The sequence below is a fragment of the Bactrocera neohumeralis genome, chromosome 6, assembly GCF_024586455.1.
Source record: "Bactrocera neohumeralis isolate Rockhampton chromosome 6, APGP_CSIRO_Bneo_wtdbg2-racon-allhic-juicebox.fasta_v2, whole genome shotgun sequence".
NCBI classification, from domain to species: Eukaryota; Metazoa; Arthropoda; class Insecta; order Diptera; family Tephritidae; genus Bactrocera; species Bactrocera neohumeralis.
This window is the reverse complement of record NC_065923.1, coordinates 69,906,550-69,927,083: the sequence shown is the minus strand read 5'-3', so window position 1 is coordinate 69,927,083 and position 20,534 is coordinate 69,906,550. Positions and strand designations below refer to the sequence as shown.

General features: G+C 37.3%; 1 protein-coding gene across 1 annotated transcript in view; it reads right to left on the bottom strand.

Annotated features, from left to right (window-relative positions):
• Nucleotides 1-20,534, bottom strand: part of LOC126763429 (uncharacterized) — a 30,304-nt gene that overhangs the window by 5,079 nt on the left and 4,691 nt on the right. The window contains 3 exon segments of the mRNA XM_050480939.1: nucleotides 14-3,547; nucleotides 5,299-5,367; nucleotides 20,251-20,479. Of these exon segments, the coding sequence (XP_050336896.1) occupies nucleotides 14-3,547; nucleotides 5,299-5,367; nucleotides 20,251-20,479 (3,832 nt within the window).

Genomic DNA, 20,534 nt, shown 5'->3' with positions numbered 1-20,534 from the left:
AAATATAACTTACCACTTGCCGGCGCCGGTGAATTTACTTCTGCTTCAAGTTGTTGTTCTTGCGGTGGTGACAAACGGTTATTAGGCAAACCTTCGCCAATTGCAATAGGCTCTGGTTGAGCTTGTAAAGGTGCAGCTGCTAAAGAGATCATGTTTTTCTGCGATGGTTGTGATACCTTAACTGAAACCGTTGCTTCTGTTGAGTCGTTTGTTTTAGCTAACTCTTCACTTATTATAGGATCTTTTGGCGATGGGGCGTGCGCGTTCTCTTTAATCATTATTTCCGGCAATGGTGGTGTTGGTATCGATGTCGACTTCGGCTGCTCAGCTTCCGGTGCTAAATCGACAGTGGGTGTGGGTGCAGGAGTCGGCGCTGGTGTTGATATGGCTGGTGGTGTGGGCACATCACGACTTTCGCCATTAAGCAAGTAAGCTGGCAAAGTTGGCGTGGCTTCGAAACTCATCAGCGTCATTGTGGCGTCCTTAATCACATGCACAGTGGTGGCATCGACAATACTTTCCAAATCGGACATTTTATGTACACGCTTTGACAATTGCAATAACAAACAATCACTGCTCGACTCCTCCCCACCTGATACGCCACCTGTATCATTTGGCCCGGCAATGTTGTCATTAGGCGTTCCAACTACACTTTTTTTGGGTTCATCAATGGCTGCATACGCGTCGACTGACGTCATTGCATGGCTTGGAGTATCGCTAATAATCGCAATCGTTGGCTCAGCCATACATTGCAAATCAGAGGAAATGGATTCGTTGGACGTTTTCTTTGGCAAGATTATGTCCACGTTTTCATTTCGGAATTCAGGCGCGTTTTTACAGGTTTCGAAGTTTGCGGTTGTTATGGGTCTATTCGCCAACATTGTCAGACCCGAAACGGCAACCGCCATTTCCTCGGATATCTCAATATGCGTTTTGTCACAAATACCTTCAGGCATTAAATTATTTGACTTGTCGAACGCAGCGGGATCGACAGTTCGCTTTACACTAGGTTCCACAACTTTAACGAGCAATGGTAACTCCGCAGCAGGCGGCTCAATAATAGCTAAATTAGGTGTAGTGTTCAAGACGTTATTAGCATTTAACACCGTTGATTGGTTTGCAGCTGCGACCAGCAATAAATCGCCCAAAAGATTATCCTTCACATGACGGCCAGGTGTAACGTCTACAACTTGCGTAACGATCGCACCATGTTTATGAGTTCTTTTGTGTTTTTTATTGTTAACATTGTCGCAATCAACGTCCATGGAATTATTTGAGGTGGGATTTTTGTGCTCATTTATAATTTTGACATCTTTACTCGCGTGTTTATCATTCCTTGAAGGCTCTGGGGAAAACTGTTGTTGTTTTGCGGTGTTTTCACTATGTAGTACACTCGTTTTTTCCGCGACAAATTCGCTAGACTCAATAGGTGGTTCGCTACCTTTATGACAAAGCTCCTTGTTATCAGTTGCTAAGGTAAAGCCAACTGGTTCTTTCGTTTCTTCAGTCCTATCACATTGTAAGCCGTCTTCAACATCTGCCTTCGCTGACTTCTCATTTTTACTGTCACAATCAACAGCATTATCACATGGGCTGTAGTTAGTCCGCAAATCCGATTGCACTTTATTTGTATGCTTTTCAATGGTGACTTTTAAAAGCTTTAACTTTTTGTTGCTTTGTTGCGCTTTTTTTGTATGCTTTCGTCGTGCTCCTTTGCTAATGCGCCCTTCAGCTGTTTGCGTTGATTGACTATATGCTATATCCTTAGCTGACTCCAGAAGTACGTTTTCATCTTTTGTGTTGACAGGCCGTACAAATGATTCACCCATTTCGTACAACTCTTTTTTGAGTTTTTGTTTTAATAATTGCACTCGCTCATGCTTATTTTTTTTAATTTGAGATTCTGGTGTTGCTGCGCCTGTATTTTCAATGAGCGCGTTAGCAACTGTATATGTTGCGTTCGCCACACGTTCCTTTAAGAGAGTTGGCTTGGCAGAAGCTGGCATTGAAATTCTATCGTTGGTTTCCTTGTCTGGTGATTTCTCTGTTGAAGAATTCGTACTTGAATGCTGTAAACGTTTCAGCCGAACTTTTAATGATTTTGTGAAACTTCGCGGCGATACATTCAGCAACCAAGAGGTGCCGTTTGTAGAGAAGTCTGTGTGACTAGTGGGATCTTGCATACTACGTCGCACCTCCACACGATTGCGATTCATGAATATTGACGGTGATAATGATGGCGCGCGTTGTAAACGCGTTTTAGATGATGTGGGGGTAGATAACGGTGATGAACAGTTAACTAACAAATTATCTGTAGTTCGTTCGGTATGCATTTCGCGCAGCTTCGTCGTATTATAAACTCCACGTGTGGGTGTCATTGATCTAGCACAACGTGTATATGGAGGTGTTGTTGCTAATGCTAGTAGGGCCGGTATTTTCGGTTTTTCCTTGAAACTCGTCTTACTGGTCGTTGGTACTACTGCTCCCGGTATTTCTATGCCTGCCAATTCTTCAGCTTTCGGCATACTGTCCATGGTTTGTGTTGATATTGCCGCTATATTAGTTGTTATTGCTTTACTTCGTGGCGATGTACTCGGCACACTGCTTTTTGGCGTGTTCGTTAATGTATTTGGCTCTGGATTTGCCACTCCGGTTGTCGAACGAATTGAAGTTGTAGATTTTTTGTCCAACACTGGCGCAGCCTTTATATTTTTCAACGCGATAGAGGTCCTATTCGCTTTATCGCTTAAAGGCATAGCTTCAGCCGCCAATTCAAAAGTGTCGCCTATTACCGATTGCATTATAGCAGCACTTGTTGTATCTATGTCCTTAGCAGACGGCTCTTCATTATTTGAGCGATTGGGCGTCGTAGAACGGCTTCGGACTTTTGTGTTGGTTTTGAATGTTACATTTCTTTCTCTAACCAGTAAGCGTTTGCGATTTAAAATAGTAGGCGATTGTTGTGGTTGATGTAGCTGTGTGTCTAAAACCTTTTCGTGGGCTGCGGCTTGCTGCTTTTTAATTTGTGAGATTTCCGCCTTCAAGCGTTTACCCTCTATACGTTTTTGCTTCAAGATATTTTGGAACTCTTGTCGTTTTAGTGCGCGCTGCCGTTGCATTTCTCTTTGTTTCTCCAACAATTCATTAATGAAAGCGACCTGTTGTCTCTTATAATTGAGGACCTCCTCATTTTCTTTCATTAGAACAACGCATTTCTTATTCAACTTCGGATCCGCCGCTGTCTCGGGTGCAATAATAACGGGACTACTGGCTCGCAAACTGGCCGGTGATGTGGAGTTGCTACGTGGTGATTTGGTTGGTGATTGCGAATTGCAGACAGACCGTGGAGAGTTCATAGAATATTTACTCGTTTCCGACATTGCAGTCGTTTTACGCGACATATGCATAGACTTTGGTCCAGCTTTATATTTGGGCTTGTTTAAATGTGTGTTGTTGTCGCCATTATTGCGTGCTGCAGCGCCACTGGCCGGTGGCGGTTTCGAGATTTTATAACTGCTAAATAGTGTTGCGATTGCGTTGATATGCTCTAAATAAGGATATATAGAAATTTATATATATGTGTTAATTGCAAATAGATTATGGAAAAACTTTGAATTAATTAAGGCATTAATGAGGAATGCTTCCAGAACAATTAAGAAAAAATTTGATGTGTGTTAGATTTGTAAAAATAAATGGAAAATAACACTCTCAAAATATATATGCACAGTTATTAGTTGGACGAGGTAAGAAAATTTCAGTACACATCTTTTAAAATATTCTAGCCAATGGATTTGTCAGATTTTGTCAAGCTAATATATTGACTAACTAATCTTGAAACCTATATCTAATAATTATGAAACTTTTGAATACTATTCTTAATGCTTTGCCATATTATTAAAATTAATTAGGGCAGACATAGTATGCAGAAAACGGAATGGTCACATAATGTGACGAAAAGTAAAATAACTAAGTTTGTTTCTGAAGTGCTAGGTGTTGCTAGCTCTAAAGAAGGAGAGGGATGTGATAATTGGCAGGTTACTCTGTAAACGAGAAGAACGATTTCAAAATACTCCCCCAGCTGAACACAGTTATTCAGAATACCTCTTTTGAACTAACTATGTAATATAGCAGATGAGTGCAATTGACATATCGAAAAAAGAAAAAAAAGACAAAAAAAATGGTACAAATTAGAAAGGAAACATACAAATGTTGTTTTTAATAATCACATCATTTCAGCATTTAAAAATGAATCAATAACCCTTTTTTCAGAACTAAAAATTATAAAAATAAATGAAATCAGTGAAAATGCTTGTTTAACAGCTATTTTCTGCTAGCTGAAAATTTTCTCAGCTTTGTCCGCTTTCAACTCGTGCTCTCTTCTGCTACATAGTTTCTGCTAGTTTTTTCGGTTATGAAACGCTTTTCCATCAGAAACTTTGCTAGCTAGTGATAGTTAGCAGTTAAGAAACAAACTTAGTGAAGTTAGCTGTGCAGAAACAAACCTATTGTCTGAAACATGAATATAAAATCCGGTATCCGAGTATCAGTAGCAGCTGATATATGAATTTTCGTCAACAATTATTATAATAATAATGGCAAAACTTAAGAATAATTTTATTTCCTTATTTCAGTGCCAAACCAATATATTACATATCTGCCGAGAGCAATAACAAATTTCATCGACACAATTTTGTAAAACTACAATGCGTTAGAAGAAAGGTGTTAATAAATTTTAAGTACAAGTATAGTTTGTTTTGTGTTTTACAAAATTGGATCGAGCGTGTGTTTTTTCAATACTGAATTATAACTTTTTTAGCACATACATATGTACGTAAAGTTGACTAGCCTAAATGGGCTGATTATATTATATTTATCACAGATAAACAGTTTGTTATGCAAAAAATGTGTTATGTCACATTTCTACTCAGGTCCAATTTCATAGTAATTAAGTAATACTACCAAACACATAAAATGTTAACTCAATATTGTCCGACAGATATTGCGCAGTAGCTAGATATTTCATAAACCAATATTTAGTATTTCAGTTCGTAAATTAATTATTTAACCAAAAAATTTGTTGCAGCAACTTTAGTTAAAGTGACACGAAAATACGTTTTAAGTTTACTCGCATCATTATGAAAAGCATTTCGTAAAGCGCCACATGCCACACTACTAATTGCACATATACATTTTGGTTTTTATTTTTGCGTTTAGAATTTTCAAGAATGTATATAAAAAATATGTAGAAATTATAGAAAAGGTTTTAAAGTACACTAATTTTAACATCTAGGTATTTACCAGGTATATGATGAATAGTTGTAGGTAATACAGATTTGCGTTCTCCATAGAACAAGGTAGAGTAGTTTGCTTTTAGTTTGCCCAGATAAATATAAGAAGGTAAACAGTTTGGTATCGCAGTAATTAAAGCTAACAAATTCATTTTCTAACTTTAAAATATTTATGAACATTATAGAAAAAAATCAATCTTATCAGTTTCAGAAGCTTACGGCTAAGCTATTTATGCTTGTAGTTGCCTTAACAGATATATCTTGCCGATATATGGTAAATATAAACCTATATAAATATAAGAAAATACATAAACATATACGATTTAAAAAAAAAAGGTATACAAAATAGTGCATGTAATCATTTTGCGTAAGTGGTACTTTAAACGTCTAAGAAATTAAATATTCAAAGTTTAAACGTCTCAATGTTGCTTAATGTAAATTTATGTTTTCGTACTCTGCTTAAAATAAGTTTTACTAAATGTTAAATATTTAAATTAAATTATTAAATTGATGTTTTCTAACTCTGCTTAAAGTAAAATATACTAAAATTTATTATATAAAATATATTTGATCTAAATATAATTGTACGAACATTTTTACGAACGTATACGAAAGAAACATACATTCATTATTAATTTTTAAAATAATAAGTACGAAAGGAGCGTAATATTTTCTTGTCATGTTTTCAAAGTTTTCAGAATACACAGATATAAATCTATAACTAAATTAATTTTAGTTGCATTGCATTGAAAAATTTGTTTACAAGTAATTTTGTACCTAAAAACTGAGTTAGTAAATTTTTGACTAAACCTCAAAAACTTGCAGAAGTCCAGCTTAAAAATATTTTTCTTAATTCAAAATATAACAATTTTTTTTTTAGTATTAAGGAAATTCGTTCTTGTTGAATTAATAATACATTGGGTTGAAAAGCGGTGGCAAATTGTTTACATTGGTTTATCTACACTCAAGCTCAAAATTGACCCTTTCGCGTGGTAAAAATAATTGCCAAACATACACTAATTCACATATAACAATCAAACTTCGAACGAATATAAAAAAGGTTGTATTAATCTAAAAAGTAAAAATATTCATCGATACGGTTTGTGTGCGAGTTTATATAGACCAGTTCGGGTCAATTTTGATCTTGACTGCATTTCTAGGTTTAGAAATTCACTAGAAATCAATGGCAAGTTTATCTAAAGTTGACGCTGAAGAAGATAATAAAAAGCTTACAATAAAGTCTAAATTCTAAAAAAATTGTTCACTGTTATCTTTAAGGAATTCGTCATATAATATTTGAGTACAGTAAAATACAATGAAATGTGATGGTACATATAAACTGATATTGAAATCTGTTGAAAATTGCTATTTTATATACATATAGTAAACATTAAAAAATAAAATATAAAATACTTAGTTATTATTTATAAAGTAATAGAGTAAAATTGCATCTTGCCGCTTTAACTTAGTATATTTGTATACAATCCTAAATAATAATAAAAAAAAAACAAATTATCTAAACAAATATAATTACATTAAATGGAATTTATTGCCAGAAAGATTTTTTCAGTTTCAGTGCGCAATTCTTAAATATTTCATGTTATTTAGGGCTTCATATCCTACGGAAAAATCGCGTACACTACGAGGTAAAAATATTTATGCAAGAAAGTACATATAAAATATCTTTAATGTTAAATAAAAGCTTAAACTGCACTGACGAATCAATGCGCATGCCTTCTAAAGCATAAAAATAAATAAATGGCAAACTATTTGTTGTTAGTTTATACTGAAATATGCAGCAGTTACAGCTTCAGTTTATAGAAGGCTAAAATTAAATATTTCATTAATGGAAATAATTCACATTGCAGATTTCTCTTTAATTAAAGAAATATAAGCTGATCTAAAGGAAGGGCTCTGGTGAGAAAACTTAATGTTAGAACGGTTAAACGAGTTTTTTAAATATCGACAAAACGAAAAGTATTATTAAATAACTCTTCGTGCAAACTAGTATATCATACATTGCCCTGGCTGTCGTTGGTTGTTTGTAAGTCAGGCATATGGAATTGTGACAGGTGTTGTTGTTGCTGTTGACCAACTTTTGCAGTTGGCCTGACACTTTGCGAACTATTAGACTCAACGGCATTAGCCATATGTTCGATGAAATTCGCAGAGCTAGTAATTGAGGGTCTTAGTTCATGTGGCCGACAACTAGACGATAACTTTGTAAGAGGTGGTGGTGGCGGTAATGGTCTTGGTTGCGGCGTTGCTAAATCATGCGATTCATTAGTTAACGTGTGGTGAGTTGCTGGTAATATTTGTCGAACTTTTGCATTTGTTGATTTGTTTGCTTGCAGTTTATTACGAGCGCTCGCATTCGGGCTTGCCGCTGCATTTGGTCGTATTTTTGGACACTCGCTTAATTTGGCATGCTTTTGTGTTGCATCGCAAGCGTTATGCTGCGGCTGTAGCTCGGAAGTATCCTCACCTAAATTATACTTTCGCGGGCGTCCACGTTTACGAGTGACTGTGACATTGGAGACTAGTGTGTTTGGCGATGTTGGCGCTTTGTTTTGAGAAGGCTTTAAATTTGGCCTTGGTGTTGGTGGGCGCTGCTGTTGTTGTGGTAATAACGCTTGTTCCCGCTCATTTTTGTACTGGTGTTTAGCTTGCGCCGGTAAAAGTGGTGTTAATGTGGTGTACACTCTTTGATTTTGTGATTGTGGTTGCGCTGGTGGCGCTTGCAATACAGTTTGGAGTTGTGTTTCCTGGCGCAAGCAGTCAAACTCCTGGTTTTGTTGTATATCACCGATTATTGCCGCACTTGCGGGTTCTAGATATTGTATTGGTTGTTGTGGTGTATGCTGCTGATGTTGCTGTTGTTGTATTGTTATTGAAATACCCTCATTAGTTGTTGGTGCATCATTGTTAATCATATAACTGGGCGTGGCAACAGTTTTCGATAATGCATTTGCACGCGGAACATTACGAAAGCTGCGCAATAACTTTGTAGTTGATGTAGTTGTAGTGGGGGCAACAGCAGCCGTAGTCGCTCTACTCGCGACAAATTCAGAATTTTTTATTATAGCTTGCAGCTCAAGTTCATTTATTTTTAAGTTATCGCTAAAATTCGGTGGTGCTTGCAAGGTGTGTAGCTGATAAGGATATTGCACTGGTGTTTCTGGTGTCGTGTTTAGTGGAATGATGGCACAATTCGACAGTGTTGTATTTGCAGGTGTAAAATGTGTACGTGTATGTGGCGTCGTTAGTATATATCTAATATTATTATGGTTATGCAGTAGACCAACACCAGCGGACAGCGTTGAATTCTGTGAATATTGTTGTGCAAATAATGGTGTATTACTAACACTATCAATACTGATGTGTGGTATTGATTGTGGCACGTGATTTGCTTGACTTGACGCTTGCAGACTGGCGATGGGTTGCGTTTGCTGCTGCTGACACGGTGTTGATTGTTTGTAATGCAATGTGGCGGTGGGTTTGCATTCTACAGTTACTGAATGTGGAGTATGACGATAATGTATGGTGGATGAATGGCTGTGTAATGGGGTGTTACTATGTTGCATGTGGCTTACTTTACTGTTGGATGTGTTTTGTGTATGCGACTGCGGCGAGACTGCTACAGTTGCTGGTAAATTACCACACTGAGCTTTCGATACTTTTTCTACACGTCTAGTTGCCCCCTTTTTAGTACTGGAATGGACATTAGGTTTTACATGCGATTGCGTATGCGCGTGCTGATAATTATCGTTCCTGCGTTGTATAGTTTTTTTGGATTTTTCGCGCTTTGGCGACACTGCTGCCACTAAATTGCTACCAACCGTAGCGATAGCATGAGTTTTATAAGTTGGCATATCATATCTTTCAATTACAGTGTCACCCCTATTGTAGCTGCCGTTAGCAGCTATTTCGTCAATTATTACTGTATGTAAATTGTCATTAGTAACGTCTAAGCGCCCAGTTGCGTCATGTTCATGACAGTGGGTAACATTTTGTTCATATACAACATCTGTACAATTCAGTGGCTGCGTAACTTTGTCAGGCGATTTTTCAAGTGGCCAAGGTACAATTTTATTTTGATCTCCCTCAGCATTTCTGCTGTCTGCGCTCTCTAAGGTCGCTTGAAAGGCGTTTTCAAAGCGTTGCGCATTTGTATTTTCATTCGTGGCAAGTACAGTAGCGCTTTCAAAGCGTTGTGCATTTGTATTTTCGTTCGTGGCAAGTATAGTGGCGTGTTCGTCAAAATTAAAAGCGATCGCATTCTCATAATTTGTGGCGCCGGCATCTGCTGCAAATGGCAGCGCATCTATATTTGTGATTTGTAATTCCGTATTCGGTATACTCGTTATTAAGCCGCTATCTTCTACATGCTGCCAATTGCCGGCATACAACTGTAAATTTTGGAAATTTGCATTGATAACTTGAAGTGGTGGTTGTACTTGTTGACTGACCAATGTTTCACCAATATCACTACAGTATTCCATAGCATGTGGTGCATTAATTTCGATGTTATGACCGCTATCAATCAAATTGGTGGGATTCACAACCGCCGTTGGTATAATAGTTGAATTGTTTACATTTGGCGCAACATGTCCCAACTTTATTGTAGATGATTGTGCTAATTGCTTGAGCAAAGCATGTATACGCGCACGTATACCCAGCACTGGTGACTCTTGCTCTTGTAGAATACTTAAGGCTAAGGATAGGCTTTTCACCATTTTCGACATGCTTGCCGTCAATATAATGCATTCGTCATTGTCATTTAGTATCGATATGGTGCCGTCTTTGTGGTATTTCATTAGAAGTGGTTCCGAAATTGCATTGCCGTCATCGTCGGATTGTGTGGCTTGTGCGAGTAAGGCGGCGTGCGCTTCGGCTAAGGCCTGCTTATCAACAAATAAGTTTCGTGCAGAGTCTATTATGGCGGGCACATCGATAAGCGTCATTAATTTTTGTAAATACTTCTCAAATTGACAGAGATTCGCGTAACGTGCTGGTGTGGTGGTATAGGAAACTGGTATAGTCGCCGCACCTTGATGCAAATCAAATTCCACCGCGGTGCAAAAGTTCGCTGTTGTATTCGTAAGGGTAAGGTTCGGCGTTTTCGGTTCTTCGCTTGTTTTTGGCGCAATTTCACGGCGCTTACGTTGCGGCGTAACAATTTGCACACGTGCAGGCGCACGTACGCGTGCTGTGTGGCTGTGTGTTGTTTGCGTTTGTGTCAGTGAGCTGTGACTTGGGCAGGTTGTTAATGATTTTTCATCATTCGTAGACGTTGTTGTTGCACAATTATCAGTTGTACTAGCTGTTGTAGTTATTGGAAAGTTGTGAGGCGCAACACTGTGTTGTGCTAAAGTTGTTGCAGCGCTGGCAGGTTCGATGTCTGGAAAACTGAATATTGCATTGGGCTTATCATAAATTGTCTCCATAGTTGTTGTAGACGGTTTAATTAATGGTAAAATTGGTGATAAAGTTGCTGGCTTTGTCAGCTGCTGTGACTGCGTGATTGTGGGCATTGCTATTATTTCGTTATTTTCCAAGGATTGCTTGGACTTGTTAGTTGAGCATATTTTGATTGTTGGTAAGACCGTTGCATGCGTCTCATGAGCAATTTCAGCAGTTTGTGTTGGTTTTGTTGTAGCAATATTTGAGCTGATTTTTAGTGCAGAAGCCATGCCACTATCTGTTGTTGTAGTGTGTATTTGTGGCTGCGTAAAGTTGTCGTATTCTAGTTGATTCATTTGTTCGCCAGCGCCTTGTAAATGTGTTGCATGAATTGAATCCTGTTCGCCAAAATTAAGCTCGTCTATTTGCGCCAGATCTATAATGCTTTTTCTATCACTTGGCTCCGCTTGGTTTATGTTAAGTTCACAATTTGTAAACGTCGGCATGTTATTAACGTTCATATCCGTAGCCACAAGCCCATTATTTGGTATTGTTGCTGAAAACAACTGGTAGTTATTTGAGTTTGTTGGCGCTACGGAATGTGGTGGATCGCTGGTAAATTCCACAAATTCATTTTGATTTAAGAGGGAAGTATTGAAGTCGTAGGCACTGTTGGATATAGCCGGGGGCTTAGTTAAATTTATTGGACTCTTCGGTGAACTAAAATCATTTATGAACTCTTTGGATTCTTGTTTAATTTCCTGCGTACTGATTATAACATCGTTGCCTATATCAAAATCATTTTCAGGATATTCCTTTGTTGTAAACAGAGTGCTAGTTGTCTCAAAACCACTGACAGTGTCAGCATCGTTTAAACATACAGTAACCAGGAATTGATCGTCATAATTTGATAGCATAGCTTCATTTGCATGATCATTAAAATTATCATTGCTATGTTGAAAACTCATTAAGTCCTTTATAACTTTTTCTTTAATTTCCGAAGTGGTAATGCTTTTAGAACCAGCTGATAAATCTGTTGCAGTTACATTCTTAGTGTGTTCTGTATGGTGATCTTCATTCAGTGTAAGACCTTGATGATCAGGCACTAGAATATCTTGTGCAGGTGGCACTTCAATGTCGTGCAGTTGTTCTTGAATAGTGGTCATGATGTGTTCCCCCATTTGCTGTTCATTTGTGAGTGCTTGAGTATTATTTTTTTGTTCGATTGTCTCTTGAAATTGTATATTTGTTACAGGTCCATCAGTTTCAGTATTAAGATTAACCACAGCCTGTTGATCTTCCAGCGTTGCTCTTTCATCTTTTATGTTTGGAGCTTTTGTTGGTGTATCTTTTCGTTCTTCTAGCAACCCTCCCTCAGCTGTTATGTTTTTTGCATGTTGTGGGTTATTATATACAGCCTGATCCGGTTGCTCTACTAATAATGCGCCAGTTTCTGTCATATTTTCTGCTTTTTGCGGCGTATTATTTATAGCCTGATCATTTTGTTTTTCCAGCAATGCTATCTCTTCTGTTATGTTTTGACCAATCGTTGATATATCATTTGTAGTCGGATCTTTTTGACCACTTCGTAAAGTCCTCTCAACAAACTCACTTTGATCCGATATCGAATTTTCAAACGCTTGAATTTCGGTGCCCAGCTGAAGTGTAACTTCTTTTTGGTGATCTTGTTCGCTACTCGGTATAAGGTTCTTATCAATATCATCTCTAGTGTGTTGTTTTGATTCAAATACTACATCGTGTTTTTTTTTATATGGACTTTCCGCTATTTCCACCATAGTTTGTTGTTTAGCTGCTATTGTTTCCGGCCTGTTACTGTTGTCAATATTCGTCTGGTTATTAAATGAATTTTCATTTGTCGCATGTAATACTTCATTTGTACGAGTATTTACTTCGCTTTCCTTTGTTTTATTTGAAAGACCAGCGTTCTGTTCCTCTTTTTTTGCGTTTTCTTTTATTTGTTGTTTAAATGTTGTTTCCACTCTTGTTTTGTTTTCAAAATCCGTTTCCCCACTTTGCATTGTTTCATTTGTGCGTTTACATTTATCACTTTGATATTCTTCTATATAATTTGTATTACTTTGGTAATCTCTTGTTTGAATATCTGCAATTATTTGCTGTTCAATTGCGGTTTCCACATTCTTCGTGCTGTTAAATTCGATTTCCTTATTTCTGTGCGCTTCAGTTGTCATATTTGCTAATTTATTTGCTTCATATGAATTGCTGCCCTGCGATATCATCGTCATAAGATCGCTATGTTCTGACAAAATCACTGTAGCATTACAGAAATCCTCTTCCATAACACCAGATATGTTTCTTCTCTTCTTTAGTGGCAAACTAGGTAAAGGACTGAAACTCTCACCAGCTAGTAAGTGCTGACTTACTAAGCTATCTGTTGTAGCAAACTTTCCTACACTTTCAGAAAACTTCGATTCGGATATTTGTCTATGCCTTGAAACACTGCTCGTATTAAATATGTGCCCAACATCAGTTTTAAACCTGGCATTTCTTCTGGCTAAAGCCGCCAAAGCCGCTTTAGAGGTTGTTGGTTTTTCGGATAAATACCAATTTTTAGAATGATTACCCATTATCTCGTCAAATCTTTTTATACGGGCAATAGGTATCGATACTTTCAAGCTTGGCGCTGTGCATTGTATATCACTATTTGGCTTAAGAAGTACTTCAGTATCACCACTGACTTCGTTTGGTATATCATATTCATTTCTTATAGACGTTTCTAAAGGCTTTATTGCATAGTTATGCTCCAAACTAGTAGCCGCCATTGTATCCATCATAGTAGTTGGTATTAATTCGGAAAGCAAATCGTCATTGCCCATAATAACATCATGTTCTAAATCTAACAGCGACAAGTCTTGGAAACTTGTACTTGTAGTGGAGAGCAATTCGACTACCTGGGCCTGCGATTGCACTACTTTAAAACTGGTTGGTTCATTTTTATACAAATCAGTAGCTGAGTTTACCGTTGCTGTAGTGCTACAAGAACAACTGTTTGCAAATGAACTCGAGCTATCGCTGGCCGTGAAACTAAATGTAACGCTACTACAGGGTGGTGTGCAGACATCGGTTGGCGTGTGAATTGCCGATGGTATTTTTAAATTAGCATTCGCGATTATACGCACTGAATGGTTATATTCTTCTAATAGCTTATCAGCTTCCATATTGGTTTTTAAAGTGTTGATAGCATCGGATTCGTTTAGATATTCATTTCGATCGGTTATTTGTGAAACACTCAAATTTATATTGGAATCCTTTTCCATAAATTCAGCAACATCTTGAAAATTCACATCACTTTTGGTATCCAAAGTTAAGCTGGTGAAGTTAGATATATCTACTAGTGGCGGTGCTTCATTGTTTTCTGGTAGTATAGCCGAGTCCTCATTGAAAATAATTGGCGCGGACGCAAGATCATTAGTTAATATAACTTGCTTCGATGGAGATTGTACAGTATTCAGTTCTATACGATTTCCAATTTGATTTGAATCATTAGTTTTCATAAATTCTTTGCTCATTTCTTCAACGGAAAGCAACGCTCTGGTTTCCTTAAAATCAGCTGTTGAAGAGTTTTCAGCAACCTGTGTTGCATGCTCCTCAGTTTGGTCGCCAATAAAAGTCTTTCTTTCAGTGTTACCTTCAATTCCGACTTTTTCTAAAATCGGTGCGCTTTTATCCTCATCACTTTCTGTTTTTAAAGAGTTCTCAGAATCAATTGTTTTAATAGGTTTGCCTTCATTTAAGTCCAATATATTTGTATCTCGAGAATCGGCTCTGAAAGCACTTTCATCGAGGGGTGCTACAACATCCTGTGTGTTCAAAACTGAATCCTCAATATAAGCTCTGGTTTCAGCGCAAATTTTATTTACATATTCATCTACAACACTAGTTTTATCCGTTGTTAAAGTTTTCTCTAAATCACTAGTTTTCATCAAATTTCTCATATCTTCACCTAAAACCAATGCGCTTTTTTCCTTTGTATCACATATTGACGAACAGCCATTGGAGTGTTTTACAACCTCTTGCGTGTTGGAAACTGAATCTCTAGTAAAAACTTCAGTTTCAATATTATTTATTATATTATTTTTAACTTGTTCTAAAACAGATACGCTTGTTTTCTCTGTTCTTTTTAAATTTACCTTTTCTGAATCAATAGTTTTAGTACAACCCAATACACTTGCAGCCACAGACTCGCTTGTTCTATGACTTCCACCACGGGGTGTTATGTCAGCCTGTGCTTTGCGTTTTGGGCAACTTTTGTTTATAATTTCCTCGGGCTCAGCCCCTACGTCTTTATTTTGCATTAAACAAAATGTTTGGCTTAAAACCTCGGCACTAGTTTCATTACTATTTTTAATTGAAACCGTTAAATCTACATCATTGCCAATCGGTATTTTATCCATGATTACTGCGATATCCGGTTTCATACGATTACCGGTTACTTGAAATCCTTGATCATATAGCCGTGTTGGATCTTTCCCTGTCATTTTAACATTGGCTGGTTCTTCCTTTAGCGCTACGCTGTTACCTTCAATACTATTTTCGGGGGCACATGTCATACCCAAAACTTTTAGTTTCGCTTTCTTTTGTATTTTCTCAGCCTCACATTTTTCCTCTTGTACTACAGCTTTAACTGTTGAATTGTCATTTAATGCAACTACATTTCGCTTAGGATATCTCTTATTTATGCTTCTCACTGTTTCCGATTCTTCAATAGTTTGCTGCTGTAGCGCGATTGCTTTCCTTGAACTGACGTTTACAGGTTTTAAACTTTGGAGGACGAGGGTTGGTTTTACGAAAACCGTCTCAAAAGTAAACGCGTCGCTTTCTGCATTTTGCGCTGTTGTCACTGTTTCACCGCCACTATTTATCGCGACATTTTCCCGTTTTTCGATTTTCATACGCTTCGCCGAACGCTCTTCAGAAAAACAAGTGGATTCAACTGAAATCGTTTCAAAATTGTCAAGCTGTTTATTTTGTAATATTGTGGCAACAACGGGCGGTTCAGAGTGCGACTTTGGTGACAATTCTAAATCACTATGTTTTCTTAATTCTTTCAAATCATATATTTCTTTACTACTAGATACGGGTTCTATAGCGCTTTTTGATTCAAGAACTTTTTCGCTTACTATATTTTCACATTTTCTACGTTTCGTGGTCGTATTCTCTGTCAACGTAGCATGCACTTTGGGTTTCGATTTTCTTCCACGTGCAAGTGGTTTAATCGGTTCAATAACTGCATTCTCCGTGACCATTTGTAGACTTGAATTGAGTGCCGCGGCAAGTCTTCTTGTTATCGGACGATGTGACACATCACCGAACTCCGTTTCTAAATTTAACTCGTTCTGCGCTGAACTTACTGGTGGCTCCTTTGTCTCGACTTTTGTTGGTATTTTTGCTCTTGCTAAGCGTATTTTTATACAGCGCTTGGTACGTGTATTGTTGACAGGTTTTATGGTGTCTATGCATTCGGGTGGTGACGCTCGTAGACTTGTATTTTTGATCACTTTCCATTGGTCAGGCTTGCGCAAACTGTATCTCTTTCTCAACGCAGTCTCGGCAACGCCCACACCAACGTTGGAAAGCTCACTATCGGAAGATGTAAACTCTTTTGGGCTATGTTGTGTCGGTGCTCCGATACTGACTTTATTCGTTATAGCTAAATCCGAAGTGTTTTTAGGCAAATTTTTTACTGTATTTTGACTTTGTGCTTTTGTGTTAACTACGACAGATTTTACATTTTCGCTAGTAGATGGAATCTTAGTTGTTGTTGGCTTTGGCGTTCGGGGCGATCTACGTTGCTCTTTTACTTCATACTTGGTACCTTTTTTATCTTTTAGTGTACTTATGAAGCTTTCAAAATGTGAAAGAAACGTCGAACCCGGTTTGGGCGACTTAGAAAAAATAGAAACATTGTCGGAATTTCCGGATTTTTTGCTTTCTTGCGAACTTTTGGAAATGTTAACTATTTGCAAGTTATATGTTGTTGAAGACTTGGTCGAATCTTGCATACGCTGCACATTGTCACTCAAATTAAATATCTGCATATCGTAATCGATAGTTTGCGAGACTTGAATGTTATCAACAGGAACAGAAGTACTTTCGAGTTGTTTGCGAGAAGCTTCCTGGTTTTCATCGGTTTGCGATTTGGCACGATAAACAGCATTGGCGCTATCGGTTCCAATAGCATTATTAATAATACCGGTCTGAGATCTGAACATGACACCCGATTTGATTTCAATATTTTCTGCAGCAACTGTTTCAAGAGCAAGATCCTTGGATTTCGTCTTAATATGCTCCACAATACAAGTTTCACGATCAGCCACATGCTCGCCATATTTTTGTACTGCAGCTTCGGCAAGCCGTTCCAAATTAGTTTTGGGACCATCACCACTAAAATAAATGCTATTTGACTCAGTTGTTTTCGGTTTTACTAGTATGCAGGTATCAGTTTTGCTTAAGCTATTTTCAAGCCTATCAATAACTTGTTCAGTTACATTCGCATTTGTTTTTGGCGTCACAAGAGTTTCTGATAGTGCAGTTAAATTCGTATAAGGCGGTAGTAAATGTTTGGCATCACCTGTGTTTTCATTGTCGTCACGGGTTTCTCTTTCAACAGGCACTATATATTCAGATACTTGTGAAGTAAAGGTCAGCGCTTCAACCGATTTGACAGCTGCTACCAAGCAGGCGAGGCCATCATTCTTTGCAATTGTAGGTTTAAATATGTTCGTAGGAACTACCATTTTCTCAGTTTGAACCATGTCTACTTTAGCATCAGCTTTATTTGGAGCGATTTCTAAACATTCCCTATGCTCTACTTCATTGCTAGTAACTTTTTCTTTATCTACCTTGCCCATACATGTATTTTCTAAATTAATATTGAAGCTGGTATTTTGTTCCGCTTCAGTATAAGTTATTTTTAATTCCGATTTCTTTTCATTCGAACCTACCATACACTCTTCAAATACAGCACTTTCCGTAGAGTTAGATTTTCCATCGCAATATGTGGGTATATTGTTTTCGCTTACATTAGCTGAAATTAGTGTCTCTCGGACTGTTGATTCGTCTATAATAACTTTTTCTTTATCTACCTCGCCCATACATGTATTTTCTAAATTAATATTGAAGCTGGTATTTTGTTCCGCTTCAGTATAAGTTATTTTTAATTCCGATTTCTTTTCATTCGAACCTACCATACACTCTTCAAATACAGCACTTTCCGTAGAGTTAGATTTTCCATCGCAATATGTGGGTATATTGTTTTCGCTTACATTAGCTGAAATTAGTGTCTCTCGGACTGTTGATTCGTCTATAATAACTTTTTCTTTATCTACCTCGCCCATACATGTATTTTCTAAATTAATATTGAAGCTGGTATTTTGTTCCGCTTCAGTATAAGTTATTTTTAATTCCGATTTCTTTTCATTCGAACCTACCGTACACTCTTCAAATACAGCACTTTCCGTAGAGTTAGATTTTCCATCGCAATATGTGGGTATATTGTTTTCGCTTACATTAGCTGAAATTAGTGTCTCTCGGACTGTTGATTCGTCTATAATAACTTTTTCTTTATCTACCTCGCCCATACATGTATTTTCTAAATTAATATTGAAGCTGGTATTCTGTTCCGCTTCAGTATAAGTAATTTTTAATTCCGATTTCTTTTCATTCGAACCTACCGTACACTCTTCAAATACAGCAATTTCCGTAGAGTTAGATTTTCCATCGCAATATGTGGGTATATTGTTTTCGCTTACATTAGCTGAAATTAGTGTCTCTCGGATTGTTGATTCGTCTATAATTATAGCGGTTGCATCAGGATTTATCGCCGTCATTTCATTTGTCACACTGTCAATTTCCATATCCTCTCCGTGATATATATTAGTTGCAACGGGTATTTCATTTTCAGCCGGTGTGTGAGTAGCTCTTTCTTGCACATCAAATTCCTCAACACTAGTGACGATCTCTTCCGAGATTTTATTCTCACTTTCCTGACTTAAGGTATCCTGCATTATTACATTTGGTTCCATAGTATTGCGCCCGGTATCAAACAGCACCAGCTCTTCAATAACTTGGCCTTCTGTAAGTACCAGACACTCTTCTGTTGTGGCAATGTTAGTAGTCGGTATAATGTCAGATATTTCAGGAACATCTTTCGGTATTTCTGCAGTTTCAACAACATTTTCTATCATTTCAGTTATATGCACTGACAATTTATCTTTTGCTACTTGAGATTGAGTTTCTTGCGAATTCTTATCTAAACTTTCTTTGGTCTCTGCTAAAGTTTCTTCAAACTCGTGCCCTTTTGACTGATTATTACAGTTTTCTTTGATTCCAATATTTGTTTCCGTTGTTGTAGGATGAGTGCAAGTCTTTTCTTCGTTTATTTTTTCCATGCTGCTTAAGTTCTTTTCCGCAATATCGAAATTGTTTTCCAAAAATTGTTCGTTAACTGGATCCCAAGTTTCCGTACACGTCGCAATAACGCTTTGCAATGTTTCAGTAAAAACTGTTTCTTCTTGGTTTGAAGAATTGTTTTTAGAGTTCTCTGTGGCGTACGCATTTTCATCAACTCTATTAGGGCTTTGTACAAGATATTGCGATAATAACGCGGTTTGAGCAAAACAATTGTTTTTTTCTTCTAACTCACTTTTGGTCTCACAAATCACCGTGTTTAATGTATTCTCGTCGACAAAATCATCTACATGTGTTACAGATTTATTCAATTCTGCGTCAACATCCAATTGCTTATCAACATTTTTTTCGGCTGTGTCCACATTTTCGTTACCAATGCTATTAGCCAACAACTGCACACTTCCAATAACTAACCCCGCATCAGTGTTCGAACTGGATTGTGTTGTTGTGTATTGGATTGATTTAAAGTTATGTACACTACACTCGGTACTCTGCACAAATGTCTCTGTACTCGTACTCGTACAAATATCACTACCTGTTATTAACTCCAAGGAATGTGCCCTGTAATCTTCCTCTTTACTTGTGCTCTCTACATTAGCAACTTCTTGTTTTTCGCTACACTTTTCATTAACTAAACCTATGCTATTATCGTCCTCTCCAGTGCTAGAATCTACATTAGGCCCTGTCGTTGTTGAAACATTCGAATTCTGCTCTTCTCTTTCTAACTGTTTTTCCAACCCTCTTACATTATTATCAACAATACTAGCAATATTATCACGACCCTCATCGCCAGAAATATGCATAATGTCAACACTTGTATTTCGTAATTTATTGGTTGATGAAATATCTTTTGGCCCAAGTATCATTGTAGTGCTATTTAAAACATCACACGCTTGCATTTTGGACATATTGCTATTACAAAAGGATATACTTTTTTCATAAGTGTTTTTACTTTGAATTGGTTGAGTAGAAACTAAATTCGTGTTTTTATTTGCACTAACATTAATGTCAATAATATCATCATCATCTTCGGAATCAAGTATTATTGTGGAAGAACTTTTAGAGATTTTCGAATATTTACATGTTTTAATTATGTCAACGAAATTCCTACCTTTTTGTGCCATTTGCTTAAGTGATTCGCTTGTTGAAGAGGTTGAGGATGATGGTGATGAGAAACGTGGTTGGGGTGAACTTGAGAAAATAGGCTGTCGACTGCTGGGTTGGATTTTACTAAGATGTATAGCTGGTTTTATCGGCAATTTGGTATGGGGACGACGGGTCGGTCCGATGGGGTTATCGTTGAATTTCACTTGTTTCTTCACCGGTTTGTCCTGGCAATGCTGAAAGCAAATATATTATTTACATGCTGTTATACGTTACAGCCAGGATTGTGAA